Genomic DNA, 25,349 nt, shown 5'->3' with positions numbered 1-25,349 from the left:
AAAAAAGTACATGAGCTTTGCATGATGTTTGCATTAAAAATAATATGATCATTGCATTACAGGGACTTTCCATATAAAAAATAACAGTGTTTTAAAGTATATAAAGTATACAATACTTGATTTTCTTTAGTGACGTTCTTGGACTGAGAGTTCATCGGTCTAGCTGTGTTATAATAGCATTGAAATAGCTCTGACAAAATTAACTGTTTGGTAAGAATTTGTTCTAATACAAATAAAAAATAACAGATACAGTAGTACGGTGTTTGTCTGGTCACTCTTTAGCCATTTCTATCATTAATATGCAGTTTAAAGCAGAATACAAGTAAAAGACAAGGTAAATAAAACAAATCACAGTATTCACAATAGAAAAAGGCAATAAAGTAATACAACAAATAAAAAGCAAACTAACCTTTCCCTCACAGCAAAGTGTAGCAAAGTCTGGGTGAGCCTTTCTAGTAAAGACACAGTGGGAGGATATATATATGTATGTCTCCCAAATATGCAACAAAGTTTAGAAGATTTAGGATATTTGCTTGGAAGTGTTTACATAGCCATTTTTATACCCCAAGTAGACTCCAAAGAATTTTTCCTCAGGTAGACAGCAAATGTTGGAGGTGTGAATGGGAGGAAAGAGGTAATTGGGAACATATTTTCTGGGAGTGTGATGAGTAGGCAGACAACTCTGTCAGAGATACTGAATGAGTAAATTGGTGTAACTACGGAAATTTTATTTTTGAGCTATGATACAGAATCAGAAATGTCTAGACATAATAAGGCCTTACTGAGTTTAATTATGTTGACTGCCGAAAAAGCAGTTATTAGAAAATGGAAATTATAGTCTAAACCAGCTGTACTAGATGTAATGAATATTGTAACAGACATAAAACAACTGGAAATTGGATCTTTAGAAAAGGGTACGGGCAAATTACATAGAAAACTGGGAATTGTGGGAGCAATACATGCAGAGGAGGAATGAGGCTTAAAAGAAGGCAGGATTTCAATTAGCTATGTTATGTTTAACTGGCAATGACTGGACAGATTTTAAGTGATGTTTACTTTTTGCAACTACAATTATGTCAATATGGTTTGTGATGTATGTTTACAACTAAAATTATATCAATATAGTTTATTTTCATTTATATAAATGTATGATTGTCTATGTAATATGTGATAATTAAATAAAGATGTTTCTGTTTAAAAAAAATCTGAACTGGAGGTTTTAAATGTCATTATAAATTATTTATATGGGTAATTCTTTATATGGCTTTGCATATAAGACTAGCCAGACTCATGAGTCTGTAGTTTCTGGGGTTTATAGAAGGCCTTCCCTTATGCAGAGTGATGACTGTTGCAGTTCTCTATTTGTGTGGCATGAAGTCTTACTGGAGGCTATGGTTAAATAGTGACTTCAGTGGTCCAGATAGATTGTGTTTCATACTATTTAGGAGGCATCCTAGGATATTACCACAGCAGTTACGTTCAAAGGGATTTCTTGAAGGGTGACTGGGGGAGTAAAATTGGAGCTGAATTTGTCAGAGAGTGATTTGCGATATCTTCATTCTCCATGTAGGTGATTCCATTTACAATTAGCTCTGCACATTGTTGTGTGCAGCCTTTGAGGTTAATGATATAGCTAAAGACAGTGTTGTGGTGATCCTTGTCCTGGGAGGCTAGTTTTACCTCAGAACTTGCTTTGGTTAACCTGATTTGCGCAGCTGTGGATTCCCTATGAAAAGACATGCTCCTTGCAGCTGGCAGCATGTATTAGAGCTCAGACAGCTCCTGACAAGGACTTGGGGTGATCCACTTTGAGTGAATCAGCTGCTCCAGAATCGGCAAACTGCCGCGGCAGGAATGAATAGGCCATAGGGCTCTTTTCCAGCACAGGGATGCGTGTGGTGCACAGCTCCTACCCAGTAGAATGAGTGGCTGACTGTCTGCAGGTAGAAGAGCCATAGGGTGAGGTTCTGAGGATAGCAAAAAAAACTGTATTCAAGAAAAATTACTTGTTGTAATGCCATGATGAAAATTTCTGTTATAAGCTAACAGCAACCTCCAAATTTTGGACAGGTTGCTCTGACTGCACCTTTACCTGAGAGTTCTTGCATGTATTTCAGTCTAGTAAATGTGTATATATGGAATATCACCTCTGTATACTAAACCCTTTATGCATTAAGACAATCAATGCTAATCCAAATTTAGACCAGAAGAACCATGCTGTCCTGATTATGGGGGTCCTTAACTGATTTACAGATTTATTCTGGTCAGAAGAAGAAGAAGACTTTTTCTGACAGTCTTAATATGATAGAGTCCTCCTTCACAGAGGTCTTTTGGTTATGTTGTCTTTGCTAGAAAGTAATTTGATTTAATTAAAAGATTAGGTACGCACTTAGCTCGTTTTCTGGGACCCCTCTTTGTTTACAACCTCTCACTATCTGCAGAAGATACCTGAACCTATTTCTCCTGTGCCAGTAGGGGAATGGACATGAGTCAGGATATTTTCTGTTTAGATCAGAGTTACCCACCCTTGAGTATTCTGATAATTAAGGGGAATGATACATTGTCTGTAGATATCAACTCTTATCCCTCCTCATTCCTTATCTGTAAATGTTTCTTTTGCTATCATTGTAAAATGTGTGAAATATTTTTTATGAGAGGGACTCTGCTTCTATTAATTCCTCAGGACAATGGTTTGCCACTTTAATTAAGTTCAAATGCTTTAACATTTAACATTTCCAGTTTATGTATTGATGGAATCCTTTAAGGATTTTATATGAGGTTTAACTCAACCCTGATAATTTACTCTGGCTGCCCCTTTAAAAGCAGAACAATTTTGGAGGGTCAGTAGAAAATGCCAGAAAGTATAGAGAACTAATTCATGGCTGATACGGCTTCCACCAAAGCAAGAAAATGACCGCTTTTTGTTATTCACCCCTTCAGATAAGAAATATCAGTTTGAAAGAAAGTCAGGATGTTTCAAGACTTGGATTCTGTTTTTGATAAATGAGCTATCCCATGCCACTTAATGGCAGGCAGGGATTTTATGAGGGATTTGTAGAAGGACCCAAGTGAGTAAGGAAGACTATACCAGTGAATTCATGCCAATCTACCAAATGAATTTTTCACAAATGCCATTCAGTAGAAAGCTGGTAGCCAAAAACACTTTCAGTGATCAGAAAACAAGGCTTTTTTGCAGGTTGCAAGCTTCCTTGCACCCCCCACGTGGGGGGAATTCTCTATAAACCCCTTATATATGTCACTTCAGAAGCTGCATGACAGAGTGGAAATCTGCACCCTCAATGTTGACTGAAAGTCATTTTAAGCCATTACAATTTGAATGAATGTCATTTAGAAATAATGTGTTCATCAGCTTGACTTATTCCCGTACCTTTGTAACATAGGGTGAAGAAACAGACATATTTCAAGCCTATGTAGTACACTGCAGGTTATTTTTGAGAAGAGGAGGTTGATTTCATTTGTTGTCCAATTAAAGCCAGCAATTTAATTTAAGAAATAAACAGTGAAGAATTCTTGGTTCATGGCTATAGGTGACCAAGAGGATGAAGTGATAGGTTTGGTTGAGTTTTTCAGTAAGTGATGAGCACATGTGTGTGGACAGAGCTGAACAATAAAAACTGGGAATAAGGAAAGCTGAGTCAGTGGTAGATCCAGCTGAAGGGTCAAGAACTGTTGGGTATGATATATGGCACCTAGCTTACAGTTACAGAGGGGGTAAACACCTTTGTGATATGATTCTTGAATTTTAGCATGAAGTGACCTGCAACACTGAGTAGTTTTAAACGTTGAGAATAACTGAAAGGGTAATTATTTTTTTCCCATAACAGTAAGCTCTGTTTGAGCTTGTCATCTGGCCTAGACCAGGGCAGGAATCAAAGATCTTGTTTTTCGTGGATTTTAGTTTAAGTGCAGATTCTTCTGTTGGGAATGGAAAGCATTTAGAGTGCTTGACTGATATGTTCAATAGAGTACCCTGATATGTACTCTGATATTGGTTTTCTATTGGATAAAAGTAGTGAGATAGTAGGCTCTGACCATATTTTTTTTCACAAATACTGTGAATACAAAGGGACCAGTAACTGAGTCTTAGGGGACACCATGGAGAATTATGTGAGCAGAGGTGAAATAGTCTGACAATCTGACTGGTTAGCTGTCATGAGCAGTCTATCTGGAAAGCCACATGAGTGTAAAAGTAGCAATAAAGGGTCTGAAGAAACAAGAGAAAAGAATGTTGTGACTGATTAAGTTTAAGGCTTTTGACAGGTCTGGAAAAATGACACCAATATATTGATTGTCACTGAGCTGTTGTCTAGAATAATATGTGAAGTTAAGTGAAGAGATCTCAGTACCACTGTTTTGCCTGAATCCAGTCTGAGTTTTAGGTAGTAGGTTTTAGTTAATGAGGGTAAGAAATGATGATGTATTCATTTTTCTAGGACTTTGGAATGAGATGGAAGGATTGCAATCAGTCTGTAATGGTATTAGATGGGCCACCATTATATAGTAGGATGATAATATAGGGCTTCCAGGAAGCTGTGTGATAAGATTAGCAACTACATCACTACTAAGTTTTATTTATACAAAGAGGAGGGTGCTATCTGATAACAGGGAATAGATTTTGAATTATTAAGTAATGTATGGATAGTTGAAATAGGCAGTGGTGAGACATTTAGGGTGCTCTCTTGGGTAACTGTGGAATGTAACGGGGCTATTTAATATTAAGTGTTAAAATTATATGGAGTGGCTAATTGAGCTATATTGGAAAATGGTGCCACACTTTTGTTTCAGTACTTGTTTAGGGTTTTGAATTGATAGTGACTTAGCATTTCACATGTGATAGTTGGAAGTTGACAGTTTGCCAGAAATTCCTGTGACTGATATGAGTGAGCTGCTGTTAAATACTATAAAAAAAACATGTTTTCACTTTTGATAATAATGGAATTAACCTTATTTCTTAATTGTCTATAAGCAGGTTGGGCTGTAGCAGAACTGATTTTTTTTAGAATTCTTTCTGAGCATCATCACATTACTACATTTTGATATAGGCAGTTAACCAGAAAATGAATTTTGACATATCTTTTTCATCCTAATAATGATCATGGAATTGAAAACACCAATAAAGGTGGAGATAATAAAGTGTACAGTTTAATCTTGGATGACAGACCATGGGGGATACAAATTAACTGTTATAGGAGTGATGGTGAATGTAGTTAAGCATTTTTCTGCAGCTTCCTTCTGCTGATTAAAATACCATTTCTCATTTTATTAAAGACATTTATGACTTAGTAGATGTCTTATTTTGTTATATGGTTACATGTTTATTACTAGAATGTACATTTGAGTATATTTATACCCTTTTCCATGTGATATAAACTCCACTTTTTTACACCGTGCTTTAGATATCTATTTACGTTTCTCATTCTCATACTAAAAAGTATTGAGTGGGATGAGGAAATATCAGACATATGAAGCAATTCCAAAACCCTCAGTCTACAGGTCAGTGTCGTTAGTTTCAAATGCCATGTAAATCCAAAAGTAAGCATTTGTTTCCCATAGCTTTTACTAAATTACTGTTTTCCCCAGTGTCCCCTTCAAAATCCATTTTGCTAGCCCTACTTTTGGGTAGAAGGCTATTTACATGTGCAAATGAGCAGCCATACATTTAAGTAAATGAGGATTTTCTTTCACTATAATGCCATCCTGGTACATCGGCATACATTACATTGATCACAAGTGATCAAAATGCATTAAAAAAATATTATGTAGGAGAACAAGCCCCCAGCACCCCATGCTAATTATAAATACCAACTCTGTTATTGCACAACAGTGGGGAAAGGGCAAAATCCTTCTCCCCATTTTTGCACTGATCCCCCAAAGCAAATGCTGGCATCCTGCAATGAACCAGCATTTCCATTAAAAAAAAAACTGCTTTGAAAATATTCAGTGTACCAAACGTATGATGAAACACACTGAACCCACTCATGATAGTGATGATATTTTTAGATTACGCAAAATCAAAATTTACTTCTGCATCTATTCCATATCTATTAGCTCTTTAAAACAGTTATAGCTAGCTTTTCCTGAGGTTTACTAATAACTGAACAAAAAAAGCAATTCAAAAACTCTCCCATGCAAGAAAAAAGGAAGAGCTTTACTCCACATGTTTCCTTGTTTAATAAAGACTGGTGAGTGGGACAAATTCAAGATTTAGCCAGTCTAAGCTTGTTCCTAAAGCTAAAGAAGTTTGGTATGATATCCAGAGCTTATCTAAGCAACCCTGTGTTGGTTTGTGATTGAAATGGTTAGCTTGTAGATAAGAAGCTTTACCTTGATTTACATTTTGATGTTTTACCTCTAATATTCACTGTTTGTTGTTGGAAAGGGATAGGCTTTAGACAGGCAAACTCTAGCCATCTCAAGGGTCTTAGTCAACTATAAATTCACACAGATGGCAGAGAGGGCAATCCAGTGCTTATATGAAACAATCCTGTGTCAGTTTGCAATTTATTTGTCTTTACTGTTAAAAAGAGGTGCGACTATGAGTGATAGTGAGAGTGCAATGTAACTAAATTCCAGCTTTTGTGTGACTTTCACAACTGGTATGGTCAGAGCAATGACTTTATTCTACTTAATTTAATATTATTTGTATATTGTTTGTATGATTTTTTTCATAGAAGGTGATTTAAAATCTCTTTGGATTCTGAGGTAACTGATTTTGATTAATCCTTTTTGTTAGAATTCCTTTTTCATTTGCAGCTAAAACTGGATTCCTTAAATGGGTATGCCATTAATGATTTGCTATAGCACCAGTATTTTTTACAGTGTACTAAATACTATGTATATTTAAGAGTAACATTTGATTACACTGGTGATCTGGGTTCCTCATGCCAAAAGTTGGATGATTTGCTTACCATTATTATTAGTAAATCTAGACTTAATGATGACGATTGCATCTGTGTAATTGGCACAGTTTGGAGAACTGTTGTTACATATATTAATGACTGGACTGATGAGATAAATAATATTAGGCAAAGAGCACATAGAGCACATTTAGGAAAGGAAATGTCTGTTGTCAGTAAAGATCACTCAAGCCCTGTTGAACAAGATAATACCACTGACTATTTTGGAATTCCGAATACAAGTATTTAGCAATCTGAGCATTCAGCGCATATAGAAGAAAATAAAAAAAAAGAAGAAAGAAAGAAATTCTTAACAAATAATTAGGTAAAAAAAGAAAGTGATTGTCTATAAAGCAAAGAGAATACATACTAAGAAGGGCACTGCTTTGTTGTGTAACACAGATTACAGGGAATGATAATATTTTTCTACCAGACAACTTTCAGCCTACAGAAAAAGGTATCATTTTTCCAAAAGACAAGGTAGAAAAAGCAGAGGCAGGTGAAAATGAAAAAAAAATCAAAACCGGATGTTTAAGGATTGAAAAACATTACTATAAGAAAAAAGAGAATAAAGTCAGAAGATGACAACATGGCTCACCCTGTGGAGGTACAAGCCAGCTGGATGTAAACTGTATGCTTGCAAAGGTAATAAACAATGAAAAAGGAAAGTCAGGTAGCTGTGAATGAAAATATTTTTCGGGGAAATACCTACATGAGAAAAAATGTCTTGTTAAAAAAATTGAAGTGTGTATGTAGAGCATCTGAGCCTATTTTTTGGGCACACGTGTTCAGATAGCATGGCGTGTACTTATCTAGATCAGGGAAGATAATTTTTGCAGTAGATATTTTGCAATATTTTGCAATAGTTGACAAACACAAGGCAGGATTTTTGCCAGGTCAAAACATTTCACAGATAGCAACATTTGATGTATCTCTGATGGTTATTAATGCAAGGAGCATAAATTACACAGTTTTTTATTGCAAAATTTCCTATGTTCTCATAAGACTGATGTTATTGACATCAGAAAGATATATTTTCATAAGAACAAGATACTTGATTAAGTTGAGACACAAAAAATATAAGAAATGAAAGAAGGTCAAACTTTGACTTTGAAAACTGAAATAAACAAGTTGGACAAACAAATTAATCATAGTGTGAGATAAGATGAACAATTTGAAGAAAATTTATAGAAAGTTATTGAGTATAATTGGAAATTATTTTATAGATACAAAGGATGTAAAAGATGTAGTAGAAGTAAAGATATGCACATTGATAAACTGTGTGTAGACACAACAGATTATATTTACAAAATCTTATGCAAAGCAGTTTGGCTCCACAAAGGGAGCATAAATTGTCCTAGTGAAATTCAGGTAACCTCAGATACTGAAATCAATTTAGATTATTTTGAAAAAGAACTACACAAACTGTTTTCAAACAAAGCACAGGGAGGAGATGGCATTAGTAATAATGATCTAAGAACACTTTGGCATAAACTTATATTACCATTATATCTGTTATTTACTAGGTAATATAACTATGGTGAGATTCCTCATGATTGGAAACATGCACTTCTTAAACCTGTCTTTAAAAGAAAGAGAAGTAGGCAAACTCAGAGTCATACCAACCCATATGTTTACTTTCATGTTGTGAAAAATAATACAGAAGGTTATATTGGATTAAGTATTGTCAGAATTGGAAAGGTTGGGACTTGAAACTATATATCAATATGCATATGTTGAAAATAGATCTATTACCACCTGTAACATGATGTTCTTTAATAATAATAATATAATAGCAGCTTCTTTTTTCTTCTCCTTTTGGCTTTTCCCGGTTAGGGGTCGCCACAGGAGATCACCTGTCTGCTCATGATTGGCAGTGGAGTTTTACAGTGTCGAGTTGCCAGCCCGGCTCCCAACCTTCCACAGAAGGCACACACATGCACTCACACCTAGGGCCAATTTAGAGTGTCCAATCCACCTACTGCATGTCTTTGGGATGTGGGAGGAAATCGGAGCACCCAGAGGAAACCCACGTGACCACAGGGAGGACATGCAGACTCCGCACAGAAGGCACCCCAGCCGAGGATCGAACCAGAGAACCTCTTGCTGTGAGGCGACAATGCTAATCACTGCACCACCGTGGCCACCCAAAACCAAACTAAACTGTAAAAAAAAAATAATAATATTATAAAGGAGATAAAATAATTGCTGGAAGGCTCTTTAGAAAATGGAAGGAATAAGCCGTATTGAAATAAATACCAATATGTTGTGCCTGCTTATTTGAACTGTTTTTTTCTGAAATTGGTACGCCTTGTTTGTTGTAGCATAGACTAAATTCAGACCTGCTATAATAATAGCAGCTATGAATGAAAAATTATGCTGATCAATGAATTAGAACATCTAGGTATTGATGTACTCTGTAAAAGACGGATAGCTGCATGGCTTACAAACAGGACATGGCAAGTATCATACAGCAACTGGACAGATAAAATTCAAGGTTACAGTCAGGGTGTCCCACAGGGCTCTATCCTAGCCCCATACTTGTTTAGATTGTATTATTCAGATCTATCTTTTTCATCTAAGGTGTTCTACAGTTTGTATGCAGATGACTTGAAAATTGGTAAACGGATTATATGTGCTACAGATACGGCATGTCTGCAAAAGAACTTGACTAAATTGATCATTTGGGCACAGAACACTCAGCTGATAAATACAACAAAAACTAAGCATATGAGATTTGATAGACATAAATTGAAAGGTGAATATGTAATACAGCACAAAGTAATTGAAACTGTAGATTCACTTAAAGACCTGGGTATATGGGTAGGTCCAGCCTGAGTTTTTATAATGATATCAACTAATTGCTAATGATAGTTCTATAACTGTAGATATAGGAAATCAGAAATGATGAAGTCATTGTTTGCTAGTTATATTAGACCCAAACTTGAGTATGGAATAACAATATGGAAACCTTAAAAGAAAACAAGCATGAGTAAATGGGAAAGAGTACAGAGGAAATATACCAAGGACATCCATGGAGATGAAAATTTAAGTCATTACGAAATACTAAATTATCCAAACTTGTACAGTGTTTCATATATATGTCTAAGAGGAGACCATATTCAGGTATATAGGGCCTTTAGAGTCAACTACCTCTGGGAATGTTTGTGATTATCAAAAAGTAGTAGAGAATCATCAGACAACCTATGCAGAAGACTCATTAGACCCCCATTACCACCCAGTTTTAAACACACTATATTCAGTCTATCTCCTTCTCCTCAAAAGCAAACTCCAGCATAGCCTCCAAACTGTAATTCTCCAACAAACCTCTTACATTTCACCTCATTTCTGCTCCTACCACAGCAATTAAAATACTGCTGCCTAAACTGAAACCCATCTTTCCCTGAAATACTTAAAATGGCTGTTGATGCTCTTGCATATCCCACTTCAATACTAGTAAATAGATCCATTAGTGAAAAACTATGCAGCCAATATCTGAGAAAAATCAATAATGATTCCTCTACACAAAGGCTGTGAATCCACTGAATTCTCTAACTGTCATCTCTTAATTTCTGATACATTTGTCTAAAATCCTGGACAAAAGCACACAAATACAACTCCTCAAACACTTCACAGAACAACCTCCTCTCTCCAACCCAGCATGATTTTAGACCTCATCATTACACCATGACTACTCTCCCCAGTTTTGCAAGCCAAGTCACTCTGCATGGAGACACAGGACAAGTAGTATCCTCCCTGTTCCTGGAGCTATTAAAAGCATTTGATACACTATCAAGCCAAATTCTTCTTTTCAGACTGTACTCATGTGGCCTTCATCAGGCATGTCTGACCTGGTTCCATAGCTACCTCACAAGTAGGCTCCAAGTGGTTCAATGGCTTAAAGCTCTCTCTCCTTATCTATCAGCCTCCGTTGGTGTTCCACAAGGGTCAACATGCCTACTGAATATATCATATGCAGAAAATGTCTTTGCATCATCATTGATGAGCACTTAAAATTTGATATCCACATACAACATGCCATTAAACAAATAAACACATCAAAAGCTATATATCTTTTACCATAGCAGGCACTTTCTAACAGACAGCTCCAAAAATATTGCCTTATCCTTTTTTATTCCCTCCCCACTATACAAAGCCCCAATTTTCACAACTCTTCAGCTGACCCTCCTAACTAAAATCAAGCAATTCTACAGCAAAATAGCCAGATTTACTTCAAATCACACTGCCAGATTAAACCACTGCCCACATTAAATGACCTACAATGCAACAGCTACCACATTATTTTTCTCTATCCCAATTAGTGACAATCCATAAGATCATTTATAAGCTCCTGATTTGCCCTGTATTAGTCAACACTGTGAAACCTTACTTCACAACTAGACTACTTCACTGGACTGCAAAACTTGTAATATAACTTTTGGAATTTCTGTCTATTCCCATTATGTCTCCAAAATCTGGAGCTCCATTCCTAACAACATTAGATAACAGACCAACTTGCACAGCTTACATCCTTACACAAAATACATTTCTCCAGCACCTGGATGTGCTCATGTTCATCCCCTGACTAGCCTCACCTCTTAATTCAAAAAAACAACTCTTATCTTTTAAGTAACCTCATCTGTTTATCTTGTTCTCTTCTGCTATCAATCTACCTTTCCTCCAGCTCCCCTCTGCCATCATTTTACCTCTCCTTAAGTTCTCCACCCTCACTCTCAGACCTTTTAACAAACCCTTTCACTACAACTTCACACTCCAAACTACAATTTAACTCCCTCTTTTTACAACCACATGACAAACTCCTTGAATTAAGTCTAATATCAATTGAATCCTACAGTTCAGGTTCCTAAAACTTTTTTCCTCCTAACACCACTCTGTTTCCACCTAGTGTGATAATTAATCATAATATGCAAACTGCTTCATTTATTTCTGTATATTTAAATACTTTTTAAAATCTCTATAATTACTCATGGATATACTGAATAATGCTTGATACTGAATAATGTTTGATTGCCAGTGTTGACATAATTCCCAATGACATCATGACATGGTTTTCTGTGATATTGTGTGAGTCGTAATGTTTTCAATGACATCATGACGTGGTTTTCTGTGATAGTGTGTGAGTCGTAATGTTTTATTACCCCTATTTACTAAACTATGTATATACTACAAATCACGTTTATTGCTGACATACCATGGTTTTACTTTATAAACTAGTAAGAGTTACAAGTGATTTTAATTTCAACGTTTTTGTAATAGAATACTAGTGTTATATACCTACTACTAACTGTTTTTATTGCTGTTTTCTACTTGTGTTTATGGAGTTTTTTTTTTCCCAGGGCTCCAACTGAAAAGAAGCCTCTTGCCCAGTCAAACTCATCTGGGCAACAAATAAACAAATAAATAAACAATAAAAAATAAACAAATAAATAAATAAATACTACCTCAAGGTGTGTGGATTGTAATTCTGTTTTTAGAAAATATCTGTCTTCACAATTCCATAAAGAAATCCAACAGGAATTTCCTCAGGTTTCTTATGACAAACCAGCACTTACAGTTAACCTCCCTCTATCTAACAACAGCATTTCATTATCTCAAAATTCTTTGGGGTTTATATTTACTCGTGACTCTGTTCTGGATCTGCATTCAAGTGTCAGGAAGACCCCAGTTCTTCTGACCAGGCTGAAATTGAGTCTCAATCCGCAAATGTCAGACTTGGGATCTTCTCAGCTACATACAAAAGAGTTTCTGGATGCCACCTAAATTCAGTCATGTAGGATGGTTTTCTACCATAACTCAAAGCAGATCATAAACTGTAATTTTTCCAGCAGGTCATTATTTCTTAGGTAGAATCCTTCATAGGGTTCTAAGAGATATACCTTTGATATTCTGATGGTACCAGATGTACAGCAAATGTCTTTGGGATAGCCTCTAGACTCTCCAGAGAGATCTTTCCTAGTAATTATTTATTTTGTCAAACAGTTAAAGAGGAAATGTTATATATTCAGATCATGTAGAATCAGTGGAGAGGGCCTGTGTCTGAATTAGAAAGGGCTACTGCGAGTAAGAAAATGGTAGTGTTAGGGCTTACTGTTCTCAGTAGCAATTTCTGAATCCCAGGATTAGTGTAACTGTTGCCAGCCTGGGTATTAGTCATGAAACCTAATGATAGATTTTTTTTTCTTAGAATAAGTAGTATACCTAGCTACATGCACTGTACATAATGTATTTATATGGGAAGAGAAAAAAGAAGCTGAATGAAAAAAACTACAAATAGCTGTATTCAATAAAAAAATGAAAGCAAAACAAATACATTGTTTAAGAATATTATCAGTTATGGTAATTTTAAGAAGTTTATTTTTTGTGTTAGGAAGTATGAAGAGGGACAAACAGATGAACAACACAACACAGATACTTTGTTAGATGCAATAGAGATAAAGTGACAGAGTAAATGTAATGGAGCCTCTATTCCAAAATCGAATTAGTTTATTAATTTAAAAAAAATGTTGGAAATAAGAAAAACACAATTAACATTTGGTAATTGTGATTAATGAGAGTTTTCATTTTTTTTTTGTAAAACAAATGTTCATTGTTTTTTGAGTTGCAACAGATTCATAAGGGGAGCCTTTAAAAGGAAACGATGCTTGATTGGTTCTTTTTCTGATGAAGTCTTAATAAAAAGGACAAAGGTGCTTAACTGCTGTAAGTTCAGTGACTTTATCGGGAATTGTTTCTGTTTGTTTATTTGTAGGACCATTCATGAGTACTGTGTTCATGGCTGTTGCAAATGCTGGCTCTGTTTTCCTTCAGGTTGCTGCTAGATCACAGGTTGCTGCTAGATCTGCTCTGTATATTATTGACTTCAGGAGAGGTGGTACAATGAGGTACTTCTAAAAACTTTAACCCCAAGCAACATGCTGATTCTTTTATTATCTTTTTGACTGGCTACTTAGACTGCCCTTTAAGATTAAATTCTCATCACTGTAGACTGAACAATGAGACTTTTAGCTTTGAAGTAAATTAATTTAGCTAGAATTTCTACTTGTTTTACTCGAGTCCTGGACAGAAAAACTGAAGGCATTATGCCCTAATGTATCCTTTTTTGACAAACTACTATTTACAGGGCTATATTTGCATGCTGAATGGAATTTTATCAATTATCTTGTTATTTCTGATAATACACTTATTTTATTTAAAATGCTTGTTCCTGCAAGAGGTACACATTATATTACATCACTTATTATCTTTTACTTACTTTTTACTTGCATAATACTGTTCATCTTAACATAGTATAAAGTGCTTAGTTTTAAGCCCTGAGCTAAACATGAGCTTTCAGAATAGTTTGTGTTCCAATCCTGTAATTTTTCTGTTGAGGAATCAGTGTACCTTTTCCAGTTTTTTTAAGTTGGTTTAATTCAGTGTTCTAGAATCCAGTACACTACTCAACAGTGTATCAGATCAGTGAGATACAGACTTGTGCAGTTATCTCCATGGAATGACTAGACATGCCCCTTAGAATTATATGGGGTGCAGGTACATGTTTTCTGACTTTAGTAGGTTTGGGTGAGATGCTAAATGCTGAGATCAACCCATGGCTATCTCAGGGCAATGTAAAATAAGGTTGAGAATGCAATGAACTTATTTCACAATACAATATCCTCCAGCATTAATTAAAGGAAAACTCCATCTTAGAACTTAAAAAAATGTTTCACTCTGTTTTTGCTTCCTGAGCTATCTGAACACCTCAAAATCACTCTGAGTGCTCTTACAGAATTTTAATGTTTTCCAACAAAATGGCTGCCAATAGAGCTTGACATATCAATGTGATCTTGCTTTTCTTCAACCCTTTCTTTTTCCCATAATCCACTTCAAGTCTACTTTATATGAGTCACACTAGACATAAGGAAGTAGTGGTGTATTACCTTGCCATTGACGTATAATGGAATTAGTGTTACTCACTGTTATCTTATATACCTTCTGTAACAGGACTGCTTCTTTTTTTTACTGGAATAACTCCCATTTTTGTTTGTCTCAAATCCTGTTTTATACTACATTAAGGTGTTATATAGCTGCAATCAAAAAGTAGCTAAACTGCAGATCTTTATTCAAAGCATCTTTTTGTAGTCCAAGATGAAATGACAGTCCTCTCCTCAAACATTGTTTTGTGAGGTGTCAAAACCATCACTTAGAGATCCTTGAAGTTGCATTTGTGACAGCCACTACTGTAAAGGGAGGGATTTGAGAATAATTCTGTTCCTCAGTGCCTGCAGTGGAAAGATTTTTACTTTTATTTGTTTTTACATGAACGCTTTTGAAAATAATTTATATGCATTTGTTTTATAATTAATGCCACATTCTTTTTTTTCCCCTTAGTAAGTAAATCTACAACAAAATATGGCTAACTTTCTATTCCTTAACTTTGGAGAGCCACTTTTTTTCTGACGGACAGATGTCTTGCAACATTTTATTTTCTATCATTTCTTGTTATTTTTGTTAAAGTACAGGAAAATCACCCTTCTACAACCCTGAATCCTTGACAATGACTCAGTAAAATTAAGGGACTGGAAAATAATTCTGTTCCCCAGTCCCAGCAGTGGGAAGATTTTTTTTTGGGGGGGGTGAAAACTGTAGGAAATTCTTTACCAGTTGCATTTGCTCATTTGTTTTAGAACTAATTTCATACTCTTCTTACTTTTCTCCTTACAAAGCTGTTTTGTAATTCCACAACTAAATATGTCAACTTTCTATTCCTTACCTTTAGATAACTTTTTTTGAAGCACAGATGTCTTCTTGCGTTATGTTTTGTTTCTCTTTTAATGTTATTCTGCTCATTAACTGATTTTTTAACATGCAACACAATCACTCTGCCACAAAATGACTCCTTGATAATACTTATGCTCTAGGCTTGGTAAGACCTGCACATTACTCTGTGTACTTTAACAGGAAACTGCACTCCTGATGGTTACAGCCATCAGTGAATTGAGCCAAGAAGGAACCCATTCCTGTTCCTTTAACTGAACTTGTAATATGTCTGGAAGTAAGTGCAGAGGACTAAAGTTCTCCTTCGAGTGCTAAGAGTACATAGTTTGGACCTTTCCATGTTCATTTTTCTACTGTGTGACCTTGAGCAAGTCACTTAACCAGGCAGTGCTTGAGGCTATTGGGAATTTGGGCTAATGTTCTCCTGGACTGCATGCATAGCAGCTTTTTATGAACCTATGTCATTACCCCTCTATTCCTTTTATCAGTACATATCACAACCATCACAGTACTATTTCTATGTTGTACTTTTTCAGTCTGTTATTACCTATGGTGGCTGTGGGTTTCGGTAAGTGTCCCAAGGAATCCATAGCTTTTCACTGCATGGTAATCTTTTCTGTAGTGTTTTTTTTCCCAGTCATAATTGCAGTTGTGATGTGTTTAATGTATACATTTCCTTTCTGCAGTGTCTTTTCCTGCTCCATTCCATTTTCAGCCCACTTCCCCCCAGCTGATTATACCATATTACATTACCTATGATATTCTCTTACTCATGTTCTCTTTTACATTTGTTTGTCATCTGTGTATGACTTGTCCCTTTCCATGGTTTCCCAGTTTACTGTTTGCCAAGTAAGCATTTTTGTGAAATGATGTGCATAGCTACTTTAGGAATGTTTACTTCTAAAGGGGGCAAACTTCTGAAAACCCACTAATATATCTTTCTACCCCTTGCAAACGATACAATTGTCGAACTAGAAAACAATGGTTTGGTGACTAATATGAACAACACAGGCAATGCCAATGAGACACTCAAAAATGGCTGTCAAATAAAGATGCTCCTTTCACAATATGTTACACATGTTTATTGCCTTTTCCATTGTACAGTGTTAAAAAATGGCACAGCACAAATTCAGAATGTCTCTTCATCATCTATTTTCTCTTCCAAATGCACAGCCCTAGGAAGTATAGTATGTTAATGCACTTAACATTTTTAAGAAGCATTATAGTCTACTTTGTCAGGCCCATTGTCTCCCTTGGTCTGCCCAGTGTTGCATAGGAACTTCTGCATCATCTTGACTCCTGTCTTTCATACACTTCAGCCACATCTTGTCTGCACCTTCTGTTGTGCTTTTAGTCTTCATGCTCGGTTCATATGTTAATTATTTTAATTGCTTATGTACCACAAGAGGTGACAACTGCCTTTGAAACCTTGGCTGATCAAATTGCTTTGTTTTATCATGAAAGCCACGGCTACACAGGAAGCAGATGTGAATCAGTGTAAGTTATCTTACAATCTGCAGTAAAGACAATGGAAACATTTTCAAATCCCTGCCTTTTTTATAGCAGCTGCTGAGCTTCCAACATCAACAGGACTAATTACCTGTATGAGACTGTCAGCAGCACCTGACAGTGTAAACTACACATTTCTCTGTGTCTGTGGTATGTCATGCAGGTGTATGCAAATTCTTCTGCAAAGTATGTGAGAAGTTAAGCTTAAAAAGAAATAGGTGGGCTTTCCCTTCCTTCGATTCCAAGCATACCTCCCAACCATACTGAATTACTCTGTATTTACCGAGTTTTGGGGTCCAAATGAAGGGGTGCCACGATTCCCGATTGGCACCCCTTCATTTCCGATTTTTTTGCTTAATTTTTTAAAATTTTTTTTTAATTTGCGCTGTCGGAGCTGACGTCATCATGTGCAGGATGACGTCAGTGCCACCAGGGCTACCAGCCAGTCGGAATTGAGCTCAAGGAGCTCACATCATTATTTCCGGTTGGCTGCAAGCGGGAAGGAATACAGCACCGAGTACTAGGCAGTAACGCTTTCATTTTTTTTCCAAGCTGGCTGCAAGCAGGAATGCAGCAGCAATGGAATTACAGGCAGCAGTGCTATCAGTTTTATTTTTCCAAGCAGCAGGCAGCGCGAGCAGGTAAGCGTGGGACGGAACGTCCTCTTTCTTTACAGAAGCAGTAATCACAGGCTGCAAGATCCCTGTGGAACCTGTGGCTATAGCTTAACAATAGGATTAGGGGGGACGTTTTAGGATAGTGTGGTGGGAAGAATCACATTCCATGAGCTGTAGGTGATGCTTTCCTCAAGTCTGTGCTATGAAATGGAATGGAACAGTCACTGCATGCAGTAATGCTTCATGCCTGCAGGTAATGGCAAATGACTCAAGTCACAACTCATGTGTTTTTTTTTTTTTTTTTTTTTTTAAATAATTACTTCAGCTGCTAGTCTAATGTGTAAATGCTTGGAAAGAATAGCTTGGTCTGGAGATTTTTAAAACAAAACAAAAAATGCTTTTTGATTATTTTTCTTCTGTACTTGCTTTTCCTGTTGAAAGTGAAACAGCAGTTTTGTGCTTTCAAGTCGGAGTTGTGTGACATGCATTAGTGGAACAGTAATCCTCAGTAGAGAAGAACTTGTTGGCATTTGGAAGTTGTCTTCAGACTGCATTCATAGTGTTTTAGCCTAAACAAGAGAAAATCTCCAATATGTAGTTGCAAAATGTCTGAAAGAGCCTTATTGCTGCAGTGCCTAATGATATTAGACACTTGAGCTTTTCTAATAGTTATTCTATGGACATGTTTGAAGAAAAGGTTGTGATCATGTTAGAATTAACTAAATCATGGCAGCTAGATCACACATGCGCATAACGTGTAGTTTAAACGTCTCTAGTTTCTCACTGTAGAGATCTATAGCAAGTACAAAATTGTATTTTGTCAGCAACATTGCTTGATGTAGGAATTAAATAATATGGTGATATTATGAGGCAAGATCAGTGGTAAAACATTCCGACCTAACTGTAGCTTTCTATGTCACAGAAAGTAGGTTAATCAGAATTTTTTTCTGTTAGTCTTCCTTGAGATACAAATCCTGGTTTCTTCTATCTAGAAAGTACTTAAGGTTGAGTGAAGACAGATAGCTAGTTTCATGCTTTTCCAGAAGAGTAAGAATTTACGTTTTTGATGGAAGAATCTGCTTTAAAGTTTTGATTTCATTTATATACATCTGCACAGTGTTTACAGGAAGTTAGTGGAAGAGGAAAAATTAGTGCTAAATCAGTGTCATACGTATGGTTTATAGTCTGTTTGAAGAACTTCGTTTTAAGCTGTTAATTATTTTCTTTGGTATAGCTGACAGTTCTGCTCATAACATGCAGCAGTGTCTTTATACTAACTTACAGGCCTTCCATTTTAGACTTTGAAATGTACAGTGAAATATCACAGTTGCTTAGGAAGAGTCATTTAGTGATGGCTAGATTAGTTACATGCACTGCCAGTTATGGTGAGGTAAACCAATAAATTCAGTGCCAAAAAGTTTATAGTTATGGTGAGGTCACAGCACTAATAATGTATGTAGCATTAGTCATTGTACAGGAGGAAATCAACCAGAGCTGCATATGGGGGTATAACGCGACAGATGTGGCATCTAGGAAGTGATACTTTGACATCTGTAATACTACAGTCGGTGAGACTGTAATAATGTTAGTATATCCCTAAGCTAATTGCTGTTCTGCATATATCAGCATCCTTCATCCAGGGAATGCAGTTTGTTTTAATCAAAGAAAAAAAAAACATACTTGATACAACAGTTAATTGCTTTTAAAAACTGATCTTTGATTTTATACATTATGATAGCTCTTAAATATTTGTATTGTTAATTAGTCTTAATGTTTCAGTGTTTATCACATTATTTGAAATTATTATAAATTACTTCTGCATATGCATCCATACATTCAATACTAAATAGTACGGGAAGAAATAGCCAGGGAATAGTGTTTGTGCATTGATGTACTGCAAAATGTAAAAATAAAATCCAAATAATCATTGATTGTAGAAGTAAAGCAGTATGCACACATTAGTGTTTATGGTAAATGGGGCGAAATAGCCAGGTAATACAACATTGGAATCTGGTGCCATATTTTGGTTGGTTGTTCTTCAGTTTGCATTTGAAAGTTGGTATCCCACAATTCCATCGGAGTGGGTGGGGTTACATAATTATATATGCAAATTAGATGCTAATCAGCATACAGATTTGTACCTATTTTTCATGGGCCTTGTCCAGATTTTTGATGTTTCCAGGTTGAGAGGTATGATTCCAAGCAAGGAAATGAAAGTTTTGTAAAGTACAAACAGGTTTCTGGTACATATGCAACACTGGAACCATACTGTAGGCAGAAAACAACCTAATGGTTAAGTTAAACTGTAGGAGAAAGTAGAGTTTCCCTTTAAGGTCTTAACATGTAGTCCATGGAAAGTTTTATTTTGTTAGTTGTTTTATACTTTGTTTTTTGGTCTTCCCTTAATGGCTGGCATGTGTTTCTTTCTGATCTGCTTAGTAGTTTAATAATGTTATTAAGTCAAAATGTAAATAGAAATATGAGTATAGCCCTATAATCCTGTATTTTATATACACACACACACACACACATATATATATATATATATATATATATATATATATATATATATATATATATATAAAATCAGAGCCAGTTATTTCCACACATAAAATGTTGCAACAAAAACATTCTGAAATAATTTGATTTGCCACATATCCTCAAAATGGTAATGAACACTTTGTTTTCACAATCGTACAACAAATGAAGACCAGCATGCTTCCTGTCTTATAAAATATGAATCACATGCCTTTATTCACTTACCCAGAAATGTGCAAGTATATTAACACTGAAGGTCTGTAAAGTCTGGTCATCGGTGGTTGTCAACAAATCAGTACAAGTTACTACTCCTGCATTGTTGATGAGAACAGTCACATCACCTATATCCTTCTGCACCTTTTCAAGTGTAAAGAAAAAAAAAGTGGTTCATAATGTTTTCAGGCGAAGCTTACCTTACTTTCATTCTCTTATTTTTTAATGCCCTAGTCTTTCCTGCAAGAAAATAAAAGACTGGAGCATGTGAATTGCCAAACATTAAGAATTGGTGAAAATGTTTATGATTAAGAGCATTTATAGAAAAATAAATTACCAGAATGAAATATTTCTTGCATTCCAAACTGAAGATTAAAGTATTTTGTTACGTATTTATCATTTTGAAAGAAGCTTTCCAAACATATATTTCCCTATCATTACTCTTTCATACAGCCAGAAGGTAAATGTTTTCAGAGAAACACACATTTACATAAAACGCATGTGCAAAGGTATAACCTTAAGAAGAACAAAAAAACATACTCATCCTCTTCAGCATATTCCTAAATTATAGTTTATAAGAATGCAAAGAACTATTAAGCTTCCTATTTTATTCCCAGTATATTTTACATGTACAGCATGTGTAAATGTAAATATGTGTACCATCTGCACATCCATTCCATTACATGTTTCTTGTGATATATTCCTTTTCTCTTATTTTGGTACCCATGTTAATGTTACCATTGCCACTAAGTATTGCTTGCATACCTTGTTATCATTTTAAAATCACTTCACATCAATTAGCAATAAAGTTGTCAGTAAAAGTTGACTACAACTCAGTGTTGTGTGTGGGTGTGGCTGGGTGCATGTGTAAATGATTAGATTATTTTTGGTAGGCAACACAAATAGTAGAATCACAACCAATCGAAAAAAATAAGTAGAAATCACATTTAATAAAAAATTCACTTACTAGAATCATGTTTGGTCTAAAATTAGACCAAATACTTCAGTTTCCATACAAATTAATAAAACATGTCCAAAATGCACAAGAACAACAAAGAAAACTACAAGTGATTTTTGCAGTGGGGGAAGCCTTATGCATCCCCCTGTTGGAAAGGGCACATCATCTACACCCCCTGAACTTGTATATGTGTGTATATGTCTACATACGAAGGTATGTTCAATGTTTGGATCCCCTCAGTAGAACTGTAAATTTTTACATTCAATATTTTGTACTGCAATTGTATATGTGTGTCTGTATATGTATATTTATATGCATACAGTATATGCATATATATATATATATATATATATATATATATATATATATATATATAAAACAACATTCTGGTGTGATAAAAAAACTTTTATTCCCTTGTGCAATTGGAAAAGAAAGACAAACTGGTTTTGCTTAAACAAGTTTTGTCAGCAACTTGTATAAGCGGAATCAGTTTATCTTTCTTTTCCAACTGCACAAGGGAATAAAGGTTTATTTTTAATCACACCACAATACTGGTTATTGTTTTTTATATGAAATAATTTTTTTTCATCTACCTAGTAGGTGATATTATTCCATGTGATATCTATATCTATATATAAAAAACTATAACTGGATCAGTGCTACTCTGTCGACACAATGTTTTGTCAACACAGTGCAGTGTGTGGGAATTAGGTCAAGTATATGTTCAGTCATGTGCATGTAATGATGGAAAGGGAAAGTGGTGGTCTGGAATGTAAGTGTTTGTTTGTGATTTTAGTATGTGAGTGTTAGTTTGTAGGCAGTGGCGCAGCTAGAGTCTGTGATGCCCAGGGCTGTCTTTGAGTTTGCTGCCCCTCCCCCTCAACACATCATGGTCAAATGGGCACCCCAGTAGGCATTCCAGTGTCCCATTACATGGCTATTTCTGCCCATTTACCATAAACACTGCACTGTGCATACTGCTTTATGCTTTACTTCTACAATGATTATTTGGATTTCATCTTTGTTGTGTCTTTCGGCTTTTCCTGGACAGGGGTCGCCACAGCGGAACTCCGGTCCGCTAATGATTGGTAGTTGATTTTTACATGCCAAGTTGCCAGCCCTGATGCACAACCTTCAACGAAGGTACGCCCATTCATGCATGTCTCCACGCAGAAGACGCTCTAGCTGAGAGTCGAACCGGACAGCATCTTACTGTGAGGCGACAATGCTACCGCAGCACCACCACTGCGGACTGGATTTCATCTAAAACTTTTATTTTAAATTTTATAGCACAAACACTGACAGACATCTGCTAAACAAAGCAATACAGTCTCACAATGAAAACAGACTTAGCATTAAAACTTCTCTGCCCGTGAAACTTACATTCATTGAAACAGCACTGAAACCTACATTCACATCATAGGCACACATATTTAGCACCATGCAAACATACATGTGGTCTTTGATTCACCGTCCTGATTGTATTAAATTATATTCCTTTTATCATACAGCACACTTGTTAAAGCATGTTTTAACTTTATTGTTGTGAACATTTTTCCATTAAGCAATGAAACAATGTATGAACCAATAATGACAAAACTGCCCAGTTCAGAACATTTCCATCATAAGTCTACTCAAACTTCTGTTATTACAATCCATCAATATCAGTAAATATGTATACTCTCTGCAGAAGTAAAAGTCATCTAAATAATTCCACAGTAAAGAGCTCTGTACTTAATGAAGAGGTTTCTGTTGGCAAACAACTTTATATAACATTGTTTCATCTACAAATAAAGTGTCTAATGCCCTTGAAGAATAAATTGCCTATGTTACATTAAAAATGATAAGCTAGTAATATTGCAATAGGGAATGGATGGCAAACTAACAGGTTCATAGTTACTAGGTATCTCTTCTAAAGGAGGACAGTCACAGGACTGCAGCATCCACTCCCTTTACAGTACAACACAGTACAGTATCAGTAATCCATCTACATACTGTGGAAGTAGAACCCACAGCCTCCTGCATCAAAAGCAAGTATACTACCTGTTATACTACTAGGAATGCAAATAGACTTAGCATAAGCAGCACTAAACTTCTCTTCCCCTGAAGCTCTCAGCTCCTTGCAAAATCCAGTTGACACTCAACTAAATCTTTCAACTTTGCAACACAAGAAATCTGGAAAAAGCCAAAATATATGGGGGGGCAAAGGCCCAAACCCAGGGACACAAAATTGCTTGTATAATTTATTTATTTATTTATTTCAGTTTGGTGGCCGGGGGGGGGGGGGTCCACTGGGCTCGAGAGCCCATTTTCAGTGGAAGCCCGGGGAGAAAAGCTCCAACATTACATAGTAAAACATTAGATATTGGATAAAGTTACAGTTCATGATACAGATACATAAGATAAGCAAAATACAATTGATATGGAGGGTGTAGAAAAAAATAGAGACATAAACAGGTAAATTGTAAGGCTTCACATTACATAGTAGACATTGAGTTTGTGGATTAAGTAACTATTTAAATTCAGACATGAATTCATGACATTAAAGAGCTCTGTACTTAATGAAGAGGAATCTTAAAAAGTTGCTAGAAAAAAGTGTTTTGTGTTACCATGCGTTTCCTAAAATATAGGAAGATTGAAACTTAAATGCCTATCATTATTTAGTGAATTCAGTTCCCACTGATTTGCCAGAAAAACACAAATTTTAAGAGGAACAAACCACAAGTATGAGCCAAACATTCCAGACATTCTGTGAAAATCTGGACAGTTGAGAGCTTGAATCACAAGTGGTGGTATAGGTAGACAATTCAGGCTCTTGATTCTTGTACCTAAGGTACAGGGTTTGAGCCTGAGTAACACTAACCAGGTATACCTAACTGGGGCATTACACATACACAATTAAATTACAGCAGAATTAAGTCATTGGGCAGATACCTAACTCAGAACACACATGAGGAGAGTGAATTAAATTCACACACAAGCAGAATTAAGTCATCAAGTAGCAGTACCAGACTTAAATCAGGCAGGCAGCAAAATAGAACCAGCAGCAATAACAATCAGCAAAATAAATGTAAGTCTCCTTACTTGGAACAGGCAAATCTGTATTTTAAAATTGTGTGGGTGGACAGGAAGAAGAAGAAGACGTCATCTAACACAAGGGCAGATGTGATGCTACAGGACCACTCTTAAAGAAGAACGCCCTTTAAAAGCATTTTTTTTATATTAAAACTATTACAGCAGACAGTCCCAAAAGTGCCACCCGGCGCGGACTGCGCCTCTCACACCCACCCCCCCACACACACACACAGCTATGCCACTGTGTGTTGATGAATGCTTGTGGGTTAGGGTTAGAGCAAATGCTAGGGTAGGGGATAGATTTTGTGCTGTATGTGTTTAACTTTGTTTATGGTGTGTGTGTCGTCAAGTAAAAGGTAAGTGTGTGTGCAAGTGTTTCTAGCTTATGGCTAGTGATAAGGTTAGGTAAGGGGATAAACTTCATGCTGTGTATCTGTTTTTGTACTTACATGTGCCTGAGTGCCTTGTGTAGTGGTAGTATTATGGAAAGCATTTTTGAAAGGTAAGGTGCAGGCTTAGGGTTATGGACATGGTTGGGTTTAACATTAGCATGCATTAGGGTACTGCACATATATAAATATATGTATGCATAAAATACATACACTCACACACATACACACACACACACAAATATATATATATATATATATATATATATATATATATATATGTATATATACAGTGGATATAAAAAGTGTACACACCCCTGTTAAAATGCCAGATTTTTGTGATATAAAAAATGAG

At 35.9% G+C, this 25,349-nt stretch overlaps 1 protein-coding gene across 1 annotated transcript in view; it reads right to left on the bottom strand.

Annotated features, from left to right (window-relative positions):
- Window positions 1-25,349, bottom strand: part of LOC122791239 (17-beta-hydroxysteroid dehydrogenase 13-like) — a 255,974-nt gene that overhangs the window by 182,328 nt on the left and 48,297 nt on the right. Inside the window, exon 3 of the mRNA XM_044058902.1 lies at window positions 20,585-20,716. Coding sequence (XP_043914837.1) covers window positions 20,585-20,716 — 132 coding nt within the window. The remainder of the gene's footprint in view (window positions 1-20,584; window positions 20,717-25,349) is intronic.

This window comes from Protopterus annectens, chromosome 17.part0 (assembly GCF_019279795.1).
Source record: "Protopterus annectens isolate FY-2018-M chromosome 17.part0, PAN1.0, whole genome shotgun sequence".
Lineage (NCBI taxonomy): Eukaryota > Metazoa > Chordata > Ceratodontiformes > Protopteridae > Protopterus > Protopterus annectens.
The sequence above is the reverse complement of the archived record's forward strand: the minus strand, read 5'-3'. Positions and strand labels throughout refer to the sequence as shown.